Below are 17398 nucleotides of genomic sequence, written 5' to 3'. Positions count from 1 at the left end.
AACATTGGCTTCTCTTCACACGTTCTACACTCTGTGAGATCCCGTCGATTCTCTCGGTGGCACCAATTATTAGAAGAGACTTGCCCAGAGCTAAATACATTACAAATGAGGAAACCAACTGATAGGGATTTGTGATGTCTGTAATCACACAGCAGCTCCCGTGAAGCGGATAACATTGACTGTCCTTTTTATATCAAAGGAACCGTGATGATGCTCGTGGGTGAGCAAACATGAGCCTCAGGAGAAGAGTCAAAGGGCTTTTGGTCCAAACAGATCCGGTGAGCACAGGCGACAGATGGGTAGATGGATATAAATACAGATGGATATATTTTGTTGCTTGTGGAGCATGAAAGCCCAAAGAGTACAGTAAACACATGGCACTCTTTTTCATGCCTTTTCAACAGGGTTATTTATTCGAAACGGCATGCTCCTGTTCTCGTCTGTCATCAAGGAACGTTGACTCTCCTATCGACTCCATTAGCCCCGCCGTTGTCTATGACTGACGGTGCGAGATGGGCTACAGCTGTCTCCGATATTATGGAGGAGAAAGGTCTGAGGGTCTGGCTGGCTGGCGTGCATCAGCGCCGGCGCTCTTTCAGCTAATTCCACCCAGCGACTTTATCATCACACATAAAGGAAAGGGAACAGGTGGCTGTCAGTCAACGTGTGTGTGTGTGTGTGTGTGTGTGTGTGTGTGTGTGTGTGTGTGTGTGTGTGTGTGTGTGTGTGTGTGTGTGTGTGTGTGTGTGTGTGTGTGTGTGTGTGTTAGAGATGAGGAGGAAATGTGTTATTCATGAAGCCATGCATCCTCAAACCCAGGATCTGGGGGATAGTTATTCAGAGGAATGAAGGGATTATTATTAGACGCACTCTCTTCCTCGATAGGGTGACAAACTCGCAGTGCCAATCTGGGATCGTATCTGTGTTTTGTTTTTTTTCTCTCACTCCAATACAGTGTCTCACTTTTAGAACCACAGCACACAGGAAATTGAATGCTGAAGAGGCGATACGGGTGTGAAATTATTCAGCCGAAGCTGCGCGTTGGAATCATAATTAGACATCTGTGGGGCCAGTGAGGAGTAAATCATAAGTTTCCTAAGCTCTCTTGACCCCATTGTAGCGCTTGATGCAATAACATGGAAGGGAATCTGTGGGATGATGCGTAGTGCGGGCAATTAGGCCCGTCGTTACCGAGTCGTTTTCTCTTTTAAGAGGATCATGAAGTTTGGGGTTTATCGCTATAATGAGGAGATTCGTAGTCAAAACACTGATGTAATATGATGCAACGGAGAATATGGCAATGCTCCCGCAGCAATTTATCTCATTCTGGCCTCAATGTATGTGGATTTATTTCAATTTTGGACTTCTATGTTTGGATTTTCCTTTTGCAATTAGTTTTGTAGTGGCATACTCAATAAACCCCAGTGTGTTCTTCTCGGAGTTGTTATGTGAATGAGTACAAATGCTTTAATAAATAATACTATACTGATGGAATTATGCACAATAAGGGCGAACTGAGGCCCAACTAGCAATGCAAACTGATGTATTAATAATATAGCTCCGTCAGATTCATAAAACACCTCTTAATCATTGCATAATGATGTCAGTGTATTATAACCTCAGCAGTTTACTTAAATCTAATTGATCCCATTAAATCAAAGTGATGGGAGTCGAACATCCAGCCATCAAATGGACTTATCCAAGCTAAACTTCAAAGCTTTGATTGGTGCAATGTGACATCCCCTGCGATCTTCTGCATGGTAAATCACATCCCTTAACACCAATTTAAGCCAATCAAATGTACACCTATATTTCACCAGGAGGTCTTGCTGCTTTGCTGAACGATTTGCAAAATTGCACAAAAATAAAGAAAAATTAAACTTTTTGGCAAAATGGCCTCGTAGATACACCATCGAAGTAGAAAACAGATACACGAATTTTTGGCAGAGAGGCTGATTGACGGCAAGGCTTGAAAGAGGCATGCAGCTGCTCACACCAATACCATTATGTTTTTGTGATCTGAAAGAACTCCCCGGTCACCGTGGGCGGAGAAAATCAATCCTGCCAGCCGCGGAGGAGAGGGGAGATGAGGACAGAGATGTTTTGTGATTACTGTGAGCGACGCGGTCTTCTGCTCTGCAGAAAAACAACTTCTTACGCCCCTTTTCTGCTTATCATCCAAAGCAGAAATGAATTTGCATTAAATTAACCTGCTCTCTCTCACCGAACCTCGGAGTGGAAAATTACAACCGGGCAGGAGACAGAGTTTGTAAGAATCAAAACATTTCGATGAATCGATCCACTTTTTTTGAAGTAGCAGCCTTAACTCCATTTGTGCTTGCACATCATTAATTATAGAGCAGACATCAGGAGCAAGAGATTTTCTGACTTTGGCAAAAGGACACAGCCGTCTCCCAGGCTATGAGGGACATTATGCTGATTGGTGCATGGGAGACCTTTCAAATTCACCCAATGGCTTTCCAGCCATGTCTGACAGCTACACTTACAAAAAAATACTTTCTGATTAACTTTAATGCTTTCAGGCTCAAATATAATTTGAATTGCAACCAAGCATATACAATAAACCCATTTAGGTGTGGTCCTAAAACAGGGACTGTGGTGGATAGATACAGGTAAACATTGGACATCATTGTTGTCAATTCCACAGGGTCACACAATTCAGTGTGACTGTAATCTATGTCATGTAATATACAATGAGTAGTAGCAGTAATACCTTATATCAGACAGGAAGCCATGGGTCTCACTCATCTCACAGCCAGCTTGGTTGTTAATGGTAGCTGGGTGGGCTACTTCAACATATCCTTTTTAGAAATCAAGATGTATGGAAACTGAACATTCAGAACAAAAAAACGAAATAAAACGGTTTTATTTACCCATGTATATGCTTTTAATTGATAGATGCAAAAATCTTCTGCAAAGCACATTATGCAACGACAAAGATGACTAGAATACTAGTGACTTCAGTGGGAATGTGATTAAAAAGTCATGAATGGGAAGCCAGATATGAGCGTGGTATAAAGTCACTTTGTGAGGCTTGCTACCAATCAAAGCTGGAGCTCGATGGAATGGGCCTTTACAGCAAACCTTAATGCAGCATGAAATGAACAGCAAGCAGTAGCATGTGTGCAGGATAAAAAATAAAAAAACAGATTAGTAACAACGATTTTTTTTTCGACGCAATTGGCACTCTGGCAGCAATATAGGTACAAATAACAAAACAATCCCATTTGGGAGAATTTCACACACACCTCAAGCGAAACTTCATACCCGAAAAAACGAATTAAGTAAACCAACCTTGAGTTTTCATCGGGCTACAGATAGAGAAAGCGGTGTGTGTGTGTGTGTGTGTGTGTGTGTGTGTGTGTGTGTGTGTGTGTGTGTGTGTGTGTGTGTGTGTGTGTGTGTGTGTGTGTGTGTGTGTGTGTGTGTGTGTGTGTGTGTGTGTGTGTGTGTGTGTGTCAAGAAATAAGATCTGGGGTCTAACCTCATTGTCGATGGATTTGGGAAAAACCTAAAGCCACGAAAACATTTCAATAACAGCTCAAACCTTTTCGCTGAGCGCACAGTTGCACTTCTCTCGCATACACGGAACACATTGCGCAAATCAGCGTTGGCAAAACACACCCGCACGTCTGGGAGGCACAAAAGTAACAACTTTATTTGGCTGCATTTAAAACTGTTACCATTCGGGAACACAAACAGTGTTTTTGGGGTTTCTTGGCCAACGGAGTCAGGGGACGGTAAACGGATCTCCCCTCGTGATCCGACGAGAGGGACCTCCTCCAGTCTGTCCGATCCGGGCACCGTGGCGCTGGCTCAGGCACACGCGGCTCGGGTTCCCCCGGTCCGTGGAGGCGGAGGATCCTCACTGGGTTTCGCCCTCACCGGCCTCCGCCTCGCCGTCACCGGCCGCTGCCGCCGCCGCCTCGCCGCCCACCGCCTCTACCTCCTGGTGCATCCTGCCCAGGTGCTTGACCAGGCTCTCCAGCTCGGGGTTCCCGCCCAGCTCCCGGATCAGCCGGTAGGTGTCCTCCTCCAGCGTGCGCAGCGTCTGGCGCGTGTAGGCGAACGAGCCCACCTTCTCCAGGTAGTCCACGCAGTAGCGCTTGATGTCGGCGTTGTCCGTGCGCTGCCGCAGGATGTTCTGCACCTGCGTGCTCTCGGGGCACGACCAGATGGCGTGGATGGTGGGGAACGAGAACTTGCCCTCGGTCAGGTCCTCGCAGAAGCTCTTGTTGTCGCTGTACTCGCGCGAGCGCAGGTTGGCGTAGTCGTCGCGGATCTGGAAGAAGAGGCCCAGCGTGTCCAGCAGGGGCTTGAGGTCGCGGCCCCAGCTGGAGAAGAGCTGCATGAGGCCCACGGCCAGGCCGAAGAGGCCGCCCGTCTTCTGCAGCACCATGGCGCGGTACTCCTGCTCGCTGGGGCAGGTGTAGGTGTCCCTCCAATGGATGTCCAGGCCCTGGCCGCGGTGCAGCTCCAGCAGCTGGCGGGTGAAGACGCGCACGGCCTCCGGGTGCTCCAGGGTCAGCACCTTCTCCAGGCCCAGGAAGTAGACGTAGTTGGCCGAGTTGATGACGGAGGGCACGCCGTAGATGCTGTGGGCCACGGGGAAGCCCCGGCGCAGCGTGGAGCTGTCCTCGATGTCGTCGATCAGCAGGCTGGCGTTGTGCAGCATCTCCGTCACCTCGATGATCACCTGGGGAGAGGGGGGCGTGGAAGTAAGACGACGCTCACGCACACAGACACAGACATCAAAATGCAAACTGACTTTCATTTGTATTCGTTTTTTAGGTCACACAGATTGTAACCAAGTTTACTTAATGTGGTCGTTCCTGTTTCGCTAAAATGTCAGGTTTTGCTTTTTTCATTTGGTTGCCATTCAAAAGGTCTGTATTGTTTGTTTTGTCTTCCAAAACATTCAAAAGAAAGCTGTGCCGTGACTGATCAAATAAACCATAGTATAGTGTAACAAATTGTACATCGAGTTTGTTATTGTGTAAAAAACAGATAAAATAATGCTTGTATTGCTCCTACACACTACACAATCGCAGTTTATAGGAGCATATACCTGAGCAATACAATTACATGAACACTACATTAGAAGTGTGCTTTTGTAGTGCTTACTGTGCCATGTACCGCAAGCCTCCACTAGAGGGTGCCATGTCCATACTTCACCCAGTCTTACAGAACTGGAGGCTGGAGTTGAAGTGCAACCAAACCAACGGAGCATCGAGTTTAGCCAAAACATTAACAAAGTAATTGGCCGGCCAGTCAGTCCGACAGGTAGGATATCAGGAGACATCGCTGAAGTCGAGATGCTCAGAAGGAGAAGAGGTGGGGAGCAGAGAGTGCTCCAGTAGTTAAGTTAGTCGTAGAACCAGCTGTATTGGCTTTGGCTGGACATGAACTAGGGCGTCTGTGTTGATGACTAACAGCTTCTCCAAGACAAACATTCTGCACAAAGTGTTAGTAGGCCTCGTGGCCAACACAACGCCCAGTGGGTCGGGCCCCGTAACAACAACCATCACCTCAGAAAGCACACCGTGACGGCAGTCGTTACACGCTCTTACAGCAGTCTTTACAATCGGACTGAGCTTCATGTCCTTGCACGCCGGGCAAATCATGACGGAAACACATTTCCGCAAAAAGGATGACTTCCGGTTACAATAACAGAAACGGCAGAAAACACAAACAATCGAAATCATTCAAAAGTGCTGCGTCGCGTCCTGCACTCCAGCAGGAATCCAATAACAGTGAGAACTGTCGCTGCATAACTCGGCGCTTTTAATGCCCTTATCGTCGCTCTCGGAAGACTCCTTGATTATCACTGGTGGACTTCATCTCCCACTTTGGCATCGCGGCAATCACTGAACCGTTATGAATGGAAAGACTCCATCACAATCATGCGAGCTACGCTGCACTCAATAACACAGAGGAAATGACAAGAGGCAACGGTGGCCTAGAACATGTTTGCATCAATCCAGTCTGGTGATCTCGGCATGTCACCTGCTCTGTCCACCTCGGAAATGAGATGAAGCATGGGGAGATGGACACCGATGTCGGGCAGTTATTCAACGACACAATGGCCGTTTCTTACTTCCTTTGACTAATGGCCTGACATCATTATTGGTTCATTCAACTGCAGTAGCCACCGTGTTTGTCTTGAAAACAGAGGATTATCTCAATGCCCGAGTGTGTGTTCATTCAAGTCAAGCGTATTTGTCTATCTCCATCACGATTTACATTCTCACAGAGCTTCAATGGCCCAAGTTCAGACGAAATAAAACAAAGAAAGCTTTATGAAAGGACACAAAAAGGAGGCATAGGAGAGCAGTTGGTGCCGGACAACCTTATCAGGATTGTCCAATGGCACAAGAAACAGCTGCTAAAATGTGATTGGCTACTATAATGTGAGCACACGCCCAGGTGGAACTCCCCCCGTTCCCTCCTTCTGCACTACAAAACAGTTAAGCTCTGCATGAGGTCCACGAGCGTGTACATTTCTAAATTACTTTTATTCGAAACAACATCGTCTTTAGTAGTAGCACTTATAGTAGAAGGAAGACTGAAAGTGGGGGAAGCCCCAGGGGAAGGTCCCAGCCAATGAAGGGTGGGAGAGATGGGAGGGCACAGGTTCATGATAAGAGTGAAGAGCTGGATGAATGCCCTTACACTGACTCTGGGGGGTGGACGGGGGGGGGGAAGAGACAGCAGAGCTGTAACTTCCTGGCAACAGCAGGCCCACGGTGAGCAGGGGGCGGGGCTTCAGTCTGCCTGTCAAGTTCAGCGAGAATTGACCCAGCAAAACTACTACTACGACCCCGCTACATACAAACACGAGGAGGAGAGTGAGGACCAGAGCCAAGGCTAGGAGTGAACCCTCTGATACGAGAGGAATCATTTTCAGGGACAAGCCAATTCGCTTGCCACTACATCACTGTAGCGAGGGGTAAAATAAGCTGTCAGACTGCAGGGCAGCGTCGGTTGTCCGTTCAACAGCCTGACAGGGGAAGTGAGTGCCACCACGAAGGCTTTTCTTTGCAGCCACAGTTGAATATCAAAAGGGCTCATGCAAATGCAGCCTTGGGGAAAGAGCGAGCAAGACGTCACAACAAAAGCTCTGTTAGCTAACAGGACACGACAAATACATAGTGTGGAACTTTCATTACTGCAAGTGGAAGCTTGTAATGCAAAACCTTTTTCCATATTTGCTAGAGCGGTCATTCAAAATAATGAGAAATGCGTCATCTAGTAAGACACCAAAATACGATCTGGCAGCATATAGTGCTATATTTAGTGCTTTGTACAACTGCTGTAGGAAAATGCATAATAATCAGAGGAATCAGTCTGGAACTCAATGAATCTGACAAAATGCATAACATGGATTTCTCTGAAAGATGTCTGTGTTGTCGTTTACTTCCCTGGAGGCACATATTAAAATAGAATATAGGTGCATTATAAAAGGATAGACTTACATCATCTCTCACTTTGTCAGAGCCAACATCATCCTACACATAACTTGATGAGAGAATAACCTCGGAGGGACGGACGGAATGGCCGCACTGATACTCCCGTCATTCATTACGATTAATCTGTTGGTCATCGCTACAGCAAACAGTCCCAGCACTGACACATCCACCACAATGCCCCTCTTCTGAATCTAGAAGGAATCTAGAAGACCCCAAATGAGACCTGATCATAATCTTTCCTAATGTGGTGGACACTGGTCAGAGGAGCCTCTAATACACCATCTAATCCAGGGGTCTCAAACTCGCGGCCCGGGGGCCAATTGAGGCCCGCGGGATGATATTTTGTGGCCCCCTACTTGACATCAAAGTTTAGATGATCTAATTATAGCCCGATCATTAACTTAGATTGGGTCAGTTGTGCTACCTTTTTTTTGTGGCATACTTGATGTGGCCAAGCCTGACCCGGACTCCACATCCAGCGGCCCCCAGGTAAGTTGAGTTTGAGACCCCTGATCTAATCAGTTTATTGTTATGATCATTTAACACGCCAATGTAGAACACTGCGGAAGGTAAATCAAGGCACTGATTTATAGAGATGCACCGATCAACCGGCCGCCGATTAAAAAAGCCGGTTTTGTATCCAATCGGCCACAATCGGTGACCTGCCGGTCACTGTCGTAATTTCCGGTTTTCGGCCGATCAAACTCACCCGCATGCGCGGTGCGTAGCAGCTCAAGGCGCCCAGAGCGCGGGAAGAAAAACATGTCGCTGATTTGGACTTATTTCACTGTGTGCCAGGACGACCCAAAACACGCTGTTTGTAATGCTTGCAAGTCAAAAATAAGCCGTGGGGGATCATGTTGCTAGGTACGCGTCCTGCGTCCCTGACGCATTCAAATCTGAAAGGACGCACTAAACTCACTATCCATGCGTCCCGGGGACGCATCTAATTTTCCCCATGAAAAACGATACATTGTGAACATTAAACAACTCGTGTTTAATCACAGTAACTGGCCAAAGAAACCTTCTTGTGAGCAGACCAGACAAGCACTGTTTCAACCCTCTGCGCATCTACTCGGCGCAGACGTGATCCCCTGTTCAAAGTATCGCGACATGCTAATTTAGCCGCTACCAAAACAACTAGCTCGTCACCGCTGATTTCATTTCAACAATTAAAAATACAAACTTCATAGTAAATAAACCCACGTTTCCACTGCTCGATGCTGTGCTCATTCGTGTCGATTATGTTGTAACGTTTAGGGGACGTGCTGTAATGAAATAAATGAAACATAATCCGGTGGTGGTGATGAAAACTACATTGAACGGCAGCCTACATATTGTTATGCCCAAACGGCGCCTGCGCATACATCGCGCTTCCAACGAGATCCCGTTTTTCTCGAGAAACAGGCAGAGAAGAGAGAACGCAAAAATACCACCAAAGAAAAAGATGAAACCTATTGCAGGTCAGCAAACTATTGCAGCTGCATTTTCTGTCCCCACTACCTCTGCACTCCTCCCTGACTCTGATCAGCCTAGAGAGAGTACCTCAACATTGCCTGTACCTACTTCTGCCTCCCCCTCTACTGAGCCTGATGAGCCCACTGCAGAAGAATTGCCTCAACCTTCTACATGTTCCTCCCAAAAAAAGCGAACTTTTCTGAAGCAGTGGCTCACCACATACAAATGGCTGCGCTTTTCAGATGACAATTTCATGTATTGAGTTTAACACTATTAATTTCATTTAAGAAATAGAATAATAATAAAAAAGAAACACATTTTTTAAACTGGGGAGTCGGGACCCATTGAATTTCTCAGGGACCCACCCAACTCGCCACCTGTGGGTCCCGGGGACTCACTACATTGAAAACCTATCAACATATTATATGATTATAATTATTTCTTAGAAAATCGGTATCGGAAAAACCGGTTTTGGCAGGTCAGACCTCCTTAAAAACCGGAAATCGGTATCGGCCAAGAATTTTGCAATCGGTGCATCTCTACTGATTTACCCTCACTCACAGATAGATAAATATGTTTAAAAAGATGTCCAACAGTAGGTCACATTTCCTTACATTCTTGAACTCGAAAAGCCAGACAATTCACTAAGAGATAGATTAGTGTCAGGCGTGCCATTTAACACACACAGTCCCTGCAGTTAGCAGAATCCTAGGGTCGCGCTGCATCCACAGAGAGCCGCTTTCTCAATAAGCCCAACATGTTTATTGTGCTGATAAATGTGGAAGAGAACCAGCGGAAAATGCCAGATTTGTTAAATTCTACCATCTTCAGCCATGTCTACTGAACTGGAATCGTTTGACAAATAACAACAAGAAGCGCTGGCAAGCCAGAGGGATTGCTCACTGTAGATGCCACTTGAATAGTGTGTGTGTGTGCGTGTGCGTGGACGTGCGTGTGGGGGGCACAAAATATATGCAGTCTCCCTTTGTGAAGGAAATCAAAAAGTAAGCAAAAGTTAGTTTTTATCAATGTCTTTCACCAAACGTTGCTAATGCTTAAAGGTATAGCATTCTGTATAGAAATGGTGTCTGTTTATTTCCAACGTTCTCAAATTACATGTCGAAAAGTGCCACTTTATGAACTGAGCATGTATTTTTACATCACAAGCCAGAAGGACTTGGTTGACGTTTGTATTTCTGAAGCCATCTGGCCTCTGGCCATTGTTTCTTCTGTAACACTACACCAATCCTTCTAGGCAAAAACCCAATTTGTTGGAAATGCATTCTAAGAACGGCAGTGATGGGTTAAGTGCCTAACGCGATTAATATTGATCCCTTTACCCTTTTATATGACAGAAAGCAATATCGGAGGGGAGGAGGGGAGAGACAGACAGCCATCTGATAAGGCTGGAGCTTGAAATCAGGAGAAAAACTAGGGAAAAAAGGTTAACCCGGAGAATATTGGTTCATTTCAGTCAATGTGGCTTCTTTAATTGAGAGGGAACCACCAGAGAGCAGTTACTGGAGACGTCTCTGTTTTGAGTGACGCTTAAGCCAATAATTCTGGCTGGCGATGAGCTTTCTGTCTGGCCTTGGCGCTGGCCTGATGCAGGCTAACACAGCTCCCTCAGTATCTCATTTCCTCTAGCACCACGTCATCTAAGCTGTCACATGACCAGCATGTGGACACGAGACACGAGACAAGAGCCCGGAAGATTGGTGCATAGGGAGGGTGATGTAGAACTGATGTAGCGGAAAGGAAAGGTTCTATCATGTATAAACATAACATATGTTCTCTGCACTGCTACTCTCCTTAACAGTTGAAAAATAATCATGTTTTTTTATCTTCCATTTTTTTTTTTTTTTTAAACTGCTTCCATCCTTATCAGACCACAGACATATTAACCATATCAATAAAGAGTTCCTTGTCACTTGCCAGGACTATTTCTGGCAAGAAGTGAAGAGCTGATAGCAAATGGTATATATTTATAGATACTGCTTTGATCTTAGCCACTGCGACCACACAACACATGTGCACAAACCCATTCCTGCAAAGACAGGGGTAGAAGCAAGTCAAGAACCAGCTCAGTGGTTGATCCCCATGGTTGTCACAGTTATGATTCAGCTGGCTGGCCCACAGAAGAGGTCACAGAACTGGCTCTGAACACTGCTAGACGACTGCCCTGTTTCAGTGATTCAAGTGTGTGGTTAGCAGTAGAAGACATTTACACAGCCCCATAGCATCTTCACGACCCCCCCTCAGCCTGTCAACATATAGTGGGTTGGTCAGGAATATAATTGCTGCATTACCTGGAGTTTGTCATCTGGAACATTGAGCCAGTGGTTGAAGGCTTGGGACAGTTTTGTCCGAACCTGTTTTCCTGCAAAGGGAGTGAAGGTATTAAGTGACGAAGAAGGGCAATTTTGTTCAGTTCTCCTAATTCTTGTCTGTGCTGAACAACTATGAATGCTGAAAGGCCTAACAGGATTAAAATAAATTAAACACACCACAAACATACCTGGCAGTTGTAGCAAATATTTGTATGGCTCCAGAAGTATTCTTTCAGGAGACGATTTGGTTTTGCCATCCATTTCTTGATGTTTAAACAAATCTATTGGAGGGAAAGCCAAAGTAACAATAAGATTCACTAGAGCCGTAATTTAAAAACTGGAAGATTATGATATATACAGTATATTAGTTAGCAATTTCAAAATGTAATGTTTGTATAGCTATTGAATTGACATTGAGGCAAGTTACACAGGTTTGGTTATAAGATGTTACTATGACTATAACATTTCCCCAAAAAACAACCATGTCAAATACTGATGTCCATCATAAGCCTATTAAAAGAGGGTATTTAATCAGAAAATACAATTTGTATGTTATTTTCTGCAAAGATTGATAATATGTCATGGAAAGTACTAGGTTTTCATACTGCCTTTAATCATAAATTATGAGGTGGTTCAACAAAGGGTTAGGGTTGACAAAAATTCAACAGCATGTCATAAAATGGAGATATAATCAATGTAAGCTATAAATAAGTTATATATTGAAATGGATAAGGAAAAGTACAGACTCTATTCTTAACATTAATATCACCATCTAAGGACGAATACCTTATTCAGATAAAACTTAAACAAAGAGGCTTCACTGATGTGTCCAAGACCAATCTTACATGATGTAAATAGATATAATGTTAAATGTAGGTTAACATTAACATGAAGTATCTTTACTTGCTTTATATTAAGCAAGTATTGGGATACAATGTACATGTAGATACACAATCAAATTGCTGTTAGCTTTAAGAAGACATTGGAATCATCTTGACATAGATCAAGAAATGTAAGATAGTTAAAAGGTCTACAGCTCAACATTTCAGTCAGCTCCACCCACCTTACAGAGACTTGACAGCTTCCTTTCAGTCTGGTGGCTCCCCCTTAAGTGTTAGCCACCCTGCTAGTTAGCTTCAACACAAATAGAGGTAGGGCTGCTTCGAACGACTAATAATTCCCATTCAACTTTCCTAAAGAGGCCACGCTAGGTCACCAACACACACACGGGTTCACATCAGTGGAAACCAAAGCGAAAGAGCTCTAATGTTCAACACGCGATGACACTACTATGGATGTACGCTACATCCCCTCCGTTGCTAACGTGGACAGGCTAGCTGGGCGGCTCCACTGAGCATGTGCAGAAAAGTAAGGGGACTTCAACGGGGATGCGTCATGTACGGTGTTTTTAAAAGACGGCGTATCCCTGTCAAAGTAGTTAACCTTCAGCTACAACGCCAATATACATATTTGCAGAGGCGGGCGAGCCTTTACTATATATCGAACTAACGCGTTTAACAGAAAAAACTATGGTAGTTGTAGTCTTTTTTTTTTTTCTACGCCAATACGAATGAAATACATGACGTCTTGCAGTTTAGAGCGCAGCAGCATGTGTTTTTCTACTGGGTCAACCAATGGCTGTGAAGTTGAGGTGGCCACAACAGCGTGTGAGCCAATGGGCGACCGGGCAGGAGGTGGAGGCGGGGCTTGTTGACCCATCAGTCACGTTCGGGAGGCGGGGACAAGGATCAACGAGAGAAACGCTCGGCTAGTCGACGAGAGGCACTTTTTCCCTATCCGCATCCTACATTGACTAGGTCTAACGGACGACACGTATAACGCATAATCCCCCCCGGATTACGCACATCAATGATTCTATGGATTACTGATACATTTTCATCGAAACACAGGGGATTTTTGAAAGGTAAGGTCGTGTTCCAGCCCCCGTTATTGTGAGCGTCTAGCTAGCTGCTGCTACCGCCGCCGCTGTCTCCACCAAGCTAACTTATCGCCAACTACGGCGTGGGTTTTGTTCTAGGAAACCGAGGCTCCGTCCCTCGGAAGGGATGATCGACTCGAGACACGATAGATTAAGACGTCAAAATGCAAAAAAGAACGGGGAAAAGGTTTCGAGGTTTGACAAACTTGGTGTGTAATGTCGACACCAGCGAGCGGAGCTGGGGACACTGGGAACACTGACTGGTGGTGTCTCTGGACGGGGTCTGTTAGGACGGGGTCTGTGAGGACGGGTTACAGCGGGTGTAGTGGATCGACTGGATCCGCTACACCCGCTGTAACCCGGTGATCTGAGGGATATCAATGGATCCAGTCGATCCCCGAGCAGTGGGTTCTTTTGTGCCGTGGGCAGTGCTCCGTTCTCGCCTCCACGGTGCTCGTCCCGTTTGGTCGAGACCCGCTGGGCTGTGTTGTCATTGATCCGCTCCGATGGGAGGTGCTCGACGATGGTTCATGTTAATATTTTAGTGTTATAGATAAAGTGTTATCTATCTGTTTAACTATTGCCATCCGACCAAATAGTTCAGCGTGATATTTCGCGTATTTTCGGTCAGTCGTTCCTCACGATCCACGAAACAACCGTGTATTCACTGTAGACTATAATCTGTGTGTGTGTGTGTGTGTGTGTGTGTGTGTGTGTGTGTGTGTGTGTGTGTGTGTGTGTGTGTGTGTGTGTGTGTGTGTGTGTTTTAATAAGGTAGTGGATGAGTGAACGGGTGTCGTTAGGAAATGCAAAACGATCATCCTATTCGAGGGCTTCATGTCTCCGAGGCTGGTCTATGCAATAGTTAGGGGCTGGTGACACGGTATGCTTTTGGCGTCGTTTGTTTTGATGGATCTCCGTACATGTGCGGTGAAACAAGCTTTCCAATGCATACACAAGGACGTTTCGATATTTGGCTACTACTCCTACATAGTCCTGACCATGACCTTGTTGCAAACCGATTCGTTTCTTTGTCAGAAGCAACGCTGATCACCCTCACTCGATGAATGGTCAGCACATCTATTGACCCCTCGATGCAGGGATCCCGGTGTAAAGAGAAGTGACTTGTAATGGAGGCATCGTAGTACTTATCAACTTCAATCTCTGTATATTTCAACGTGTGTGTGGGAGGGGGGGAGATAGTGGCTGTCTGGCGTACCAATTGTTATTACTCTATTTCTTGGTCGAGTAGTGTACTCTCCGCAGAGCAGCCCACCTTGACGAGAGAGCCACTCACGGAATATGAACACACTGACGAGCAGTGTTTCTCCGCAAACAGACTTTTGTCTTGGAGAGAGAGAAAGAGACGGAGAGAGAGATGGCCCTGGCGTTGGCAGGTGCATCTCGACTACTAACGCATGTCCCCGTGATGTGCCAAAGTGCTCTTCGTGTAGTCGGCTGTCAGGGACAGAAATTGCGTCATCCCTGGTCCGTGCAGGGTGTATAGTTATATGTGCAATGCAGTCATACGGCACAAGCTCTACGTTACCGTGGGCTGCTCTTTAAGAATGAAGCACCCAACTATTTTTCTGCCGACGTGTCCCGATGTTTATTTCTCCCCGCCAGTGTAGTATCGTCTGATGCTCTGTGCGTTGGTGTGGACCTAAAAAGAAATGAAAGCTAGTAGATAATCCATTTTACTTCTTGCTTGCTTACCCTTCATACCTGCACGCCTGGACTCTGACACGGGGCATTAAATCAACGATTTATAAGTCTAAACGAATCACTAGGATGTGTTGTGATTGTATGTGCAATGGTGAGGCAATGTGTATTTATTATTTTACAATGCACAAAACTTTGCCCCGATTGTCGAAAATATCAAAGAAGAATACTCAAGATTGGCATCCTCATATCCACCATGTAGTTTAGGCTTACAATTCTACACTTTCTCTGTACTGAACCCTCTATCCTAACTTTTAATCCACAGAGTTGTTGCACTGGTCGCCAGGAGGACTCGTTGAGAGATGAAGGTATGCACCGTTTTATATACTTCCTGAAACGTGTTAACATCTGTTGTTTACATAATAACTACTGGTTTTCAAAGAGCATTGTTTTTTTGTTATTTTTTAATTTAACTTCTATACACGTGTTGTACAACACACTCAAATCTATTTAGTTATTGTTTTATGGATGTGAGTATACGGCATACCATCCCTCACTGAATGTGAGACTCGAGTTTATGACTCAACCGTTAGATTATATTCACCATGGTGCAGGAATTGTCGGTGGCATGTCTTACCTAAGGAATAACAAGTATATAAGCTTTTGAGCAGTTGGTTTGTTTAATCGTGTTTGTTACAGTAAATCCCACTTGAAGAATCAAGTTAAACCTAAGCCTGTTGTGTTTTTATCTTATCTGTTGCACCTCTTGTGAGCACTGGTGAGAGACAGTGCTGAACTATTTAGCCTTTTATTGATTGGACCCAGCACGGCTGGTAGTATTTATAACATGTTGGGTACAAACGCCAGTTTGTGGGGTGAAATAACTAACTGAGTGAAGAGAACGTTGATTGGGATTCAGAGTGGTTTGAATGAGTCTGGCTCTTTGTTTGATTGTTGACATTTCCCCTTTGATGCAAGTCGAGCAAAAATCATGTTTGTGGGTGTGTTCTCTATTGCAGTGTGTCATCATTTTACTGAGGCTGATGGGTTTGTGCTATTCCTCTGTGAAGTAATAGGTTTGCCTTTTTTATGTTGTTACTACGACCACTTATTCTGCCCGAGTACAAGGTGACAGAAGTGTGTCATATTGCAAGCATGCTATCGTTTAGCTTTTCATTAAGCTAGCCCTTTGTAACATCTCCTTTTTAGCACTGACTCCAGCATTTGTAAGGATATATTGCTAGTTGTGTGTGATGGTGGCACTGGTTAGCAATGCATTGTGTAATAATTTTCATTCAACAACAAATGCTATTGTATTATATATGTGATACATTGATATCACAATTGTTTATTCATTACAATACATTAATTGAATGATTATAAATGATAATGAATGAATGAATGTCCCTGCATGGCCAATGCATTGGGTATCACAGTTCCACATTCTGTGTTGCATTTTCTGTGTTGCACTTTCCAAAGCTTTCTTAAATCTTTATTTCTCTGATTCTTGTTCTCTGTAAAACTGCTCTCACCTAGAGAAAAAACCTTTGATCTACGATCAGATTATATGGTGCAGTGTTCCAGAATTATTTTTAAATGATGTATTGAATGGATAGGTGGACTTCGGTTTCCCACAGATTTAACAAACATCGCTCAGACGTGTTAAGAGAGAATTTATTATAAAATATTTATGGACTTTTGGCTGTTCTCGTCCACCAACTATGCTCAGTTGGGGTTATAATGAACACTTCACAATAGTGAGGTGTTACGAAGCCAGTAGTCAGGTCACTGGGTGGTTCTCTTACATGCCTATATAATTTGAGGCACAGTTGATGCCAAATAATTCATGGTCTGGAAACACAGTGCCAGCACTGATTTAGATTGTAGCTCTCGGTTGTGCGGTTGTATTCGCCATCGTTGTTGTGAAAATGGTTTTATATTTTATATTGGATCAGTAACATTTTATCAGCAATGCACATAGTGTTGTCTCCATGTTATTGTCAGATTTTCAAACTACTCATGTCCAATATTACAGATGCTTCTCCTGGCGCAGTGTGCTCAAACGACAAGCCAACGATGAAATACACACTGGTGTGCATTTGCGTTGTGTTCTCCATTGAGGGTATTAGTGCTGATTATCTGTTATAAAATGACAGAATTGTATCCCTACTCGGCATAGCATCTTTTTTTTCTGACGAGGGATTTACACGGCTATAAACACAAAGGTCAAGAGACCGCAGAGCTGGGTGTTGGGTCGGGGTATGCTACCTTACTTTCATTTGATCACGAGTGTAAAGAGTTATAAAACGTGTGCGACAGGAGGCACTTCCAGGTCAATTTAGATTTCAAAGTTAGGGTACATTGGGAGACCGCAGCCAGAGTGATCTTGATTTTTGAAAGCATCCAACCGAAAAGATTCCGACCCTCCCTTCAGGCCTCGCTTTCAAAGCCATGAAACGCGTGCTTTGTTGAATTGCTTTAGCATTAGGTCTGCCTTACGTTGTGGAAGACTCCAGTCA

At 44.8% G+C, this 17398-nt stretch overlaps 2 protein-coding genes across 8 annotated transcripts in view; one reads left to right on the top strand and one right to left on the bottom strand.

Annotated features, from left to right (window-relative positions):
- Nucleotides 1-2870: 2870 nt before the first annotated feature.
- On the bottom strand, nucleotides 2871-12875 carry ggps1 (geranylgeranyl diphosphate synthase 1). The gene is made up of 4 exons (XM_030378303.1): nucleotides 12342-12875; nucleotides 11467-11559; nucleotides 11258-11328; nucleotides 2871-4717 (listed from the first exon to the last, which is right to left on the bottom strand). The coding sequence occupies exons 2-4, from the start codon at nucleotides 11537-11539 to the stop codon at nucleotides 3887-3889; spliced, it is 975 nt and encodes a 324-aa protein (XP_030234163.1). The 5' UTR covers nucleotides 11540-11559; nucleotides 12342-12875; the 3' UTR covers nucleotides 2871-3886.
- Nucleotides 12876-12994: 119 nt separating this feature from the next.
- arid4b (AT-rich interaction domain 4B) overlaps nucleotides 12995-17398 on the top strand; it is a 45459-nt gene continuing 41055 nt past the window's right edge. For 3 of the 7 annotated variants that reach the window (XR_003979597.1, XM_030378299.1, XM_030378298.1), the window contains exons 1-2: nucleotides 12997-13202; nucleotides 15205-15247. Coding sequence is in view for 5 of the 7 variants with exons in the window: in XM_030378299.1 (XP_030234159.1) it covers nucleotides 15242-15247 (6 nt within the window). In the remaining 2 variants the exon portion in view is untranslated. Of the gene's footprint in view, nucleotides 13203-15204; nucleotides 15248-17398 lie in introns of all 7 variants that reach the window. The other 4 variants (XR_003979596.1, XM_030378296.1, XM_030378300.1 and 1 more) reach the window with 3 other exon arrangements.

Source organism: Gadus morhua, chromosome 15 (assembly GCF_902167405.1).
Source record: "Gadus morhua chromosome 15, gadMor3.0, whole genome shotgun sequence".
Classification (NCBI taxonomy): Eukaryota; Metazoa; Chordata; class Actinopteri; order Gadiformes; family Gadidae; genus Gadus; species Gadus morhua.
The sequence above is the reverse complement of the archived record's forward strand: the minus strand, read 5'-3'. Positions and strand labels throughout refer to the sequence as shown.

What these genes read in the sequence shown, in the direction of transcription:
- ggps1 (XM_030378303.1), bottom strand. Translation starts at nt 11,539, where the DNA reads ATGGATGGCAAAACCAAATCGTCTCCTGAAAGAATACTTCTGGAGCCA. An exon ending in ATATTTGCTACAACTGCCAG is followed by an intron (nt 11,329 to 11,466) that starts GTATGTTTGTGG and finishes CTCCCTTTGCAG; the next exon opens with GAAAACAGGTTCGGACAAAA. An exon ending in TTCCAGATGACAAACTCCAG is followed by an intron (nt 4,718 to 11,257) that starts GTAATGCAGCAA and finishes CCCTCTCCCCAG; the next exon opens with GTGATCATCGAGGTGACGGA.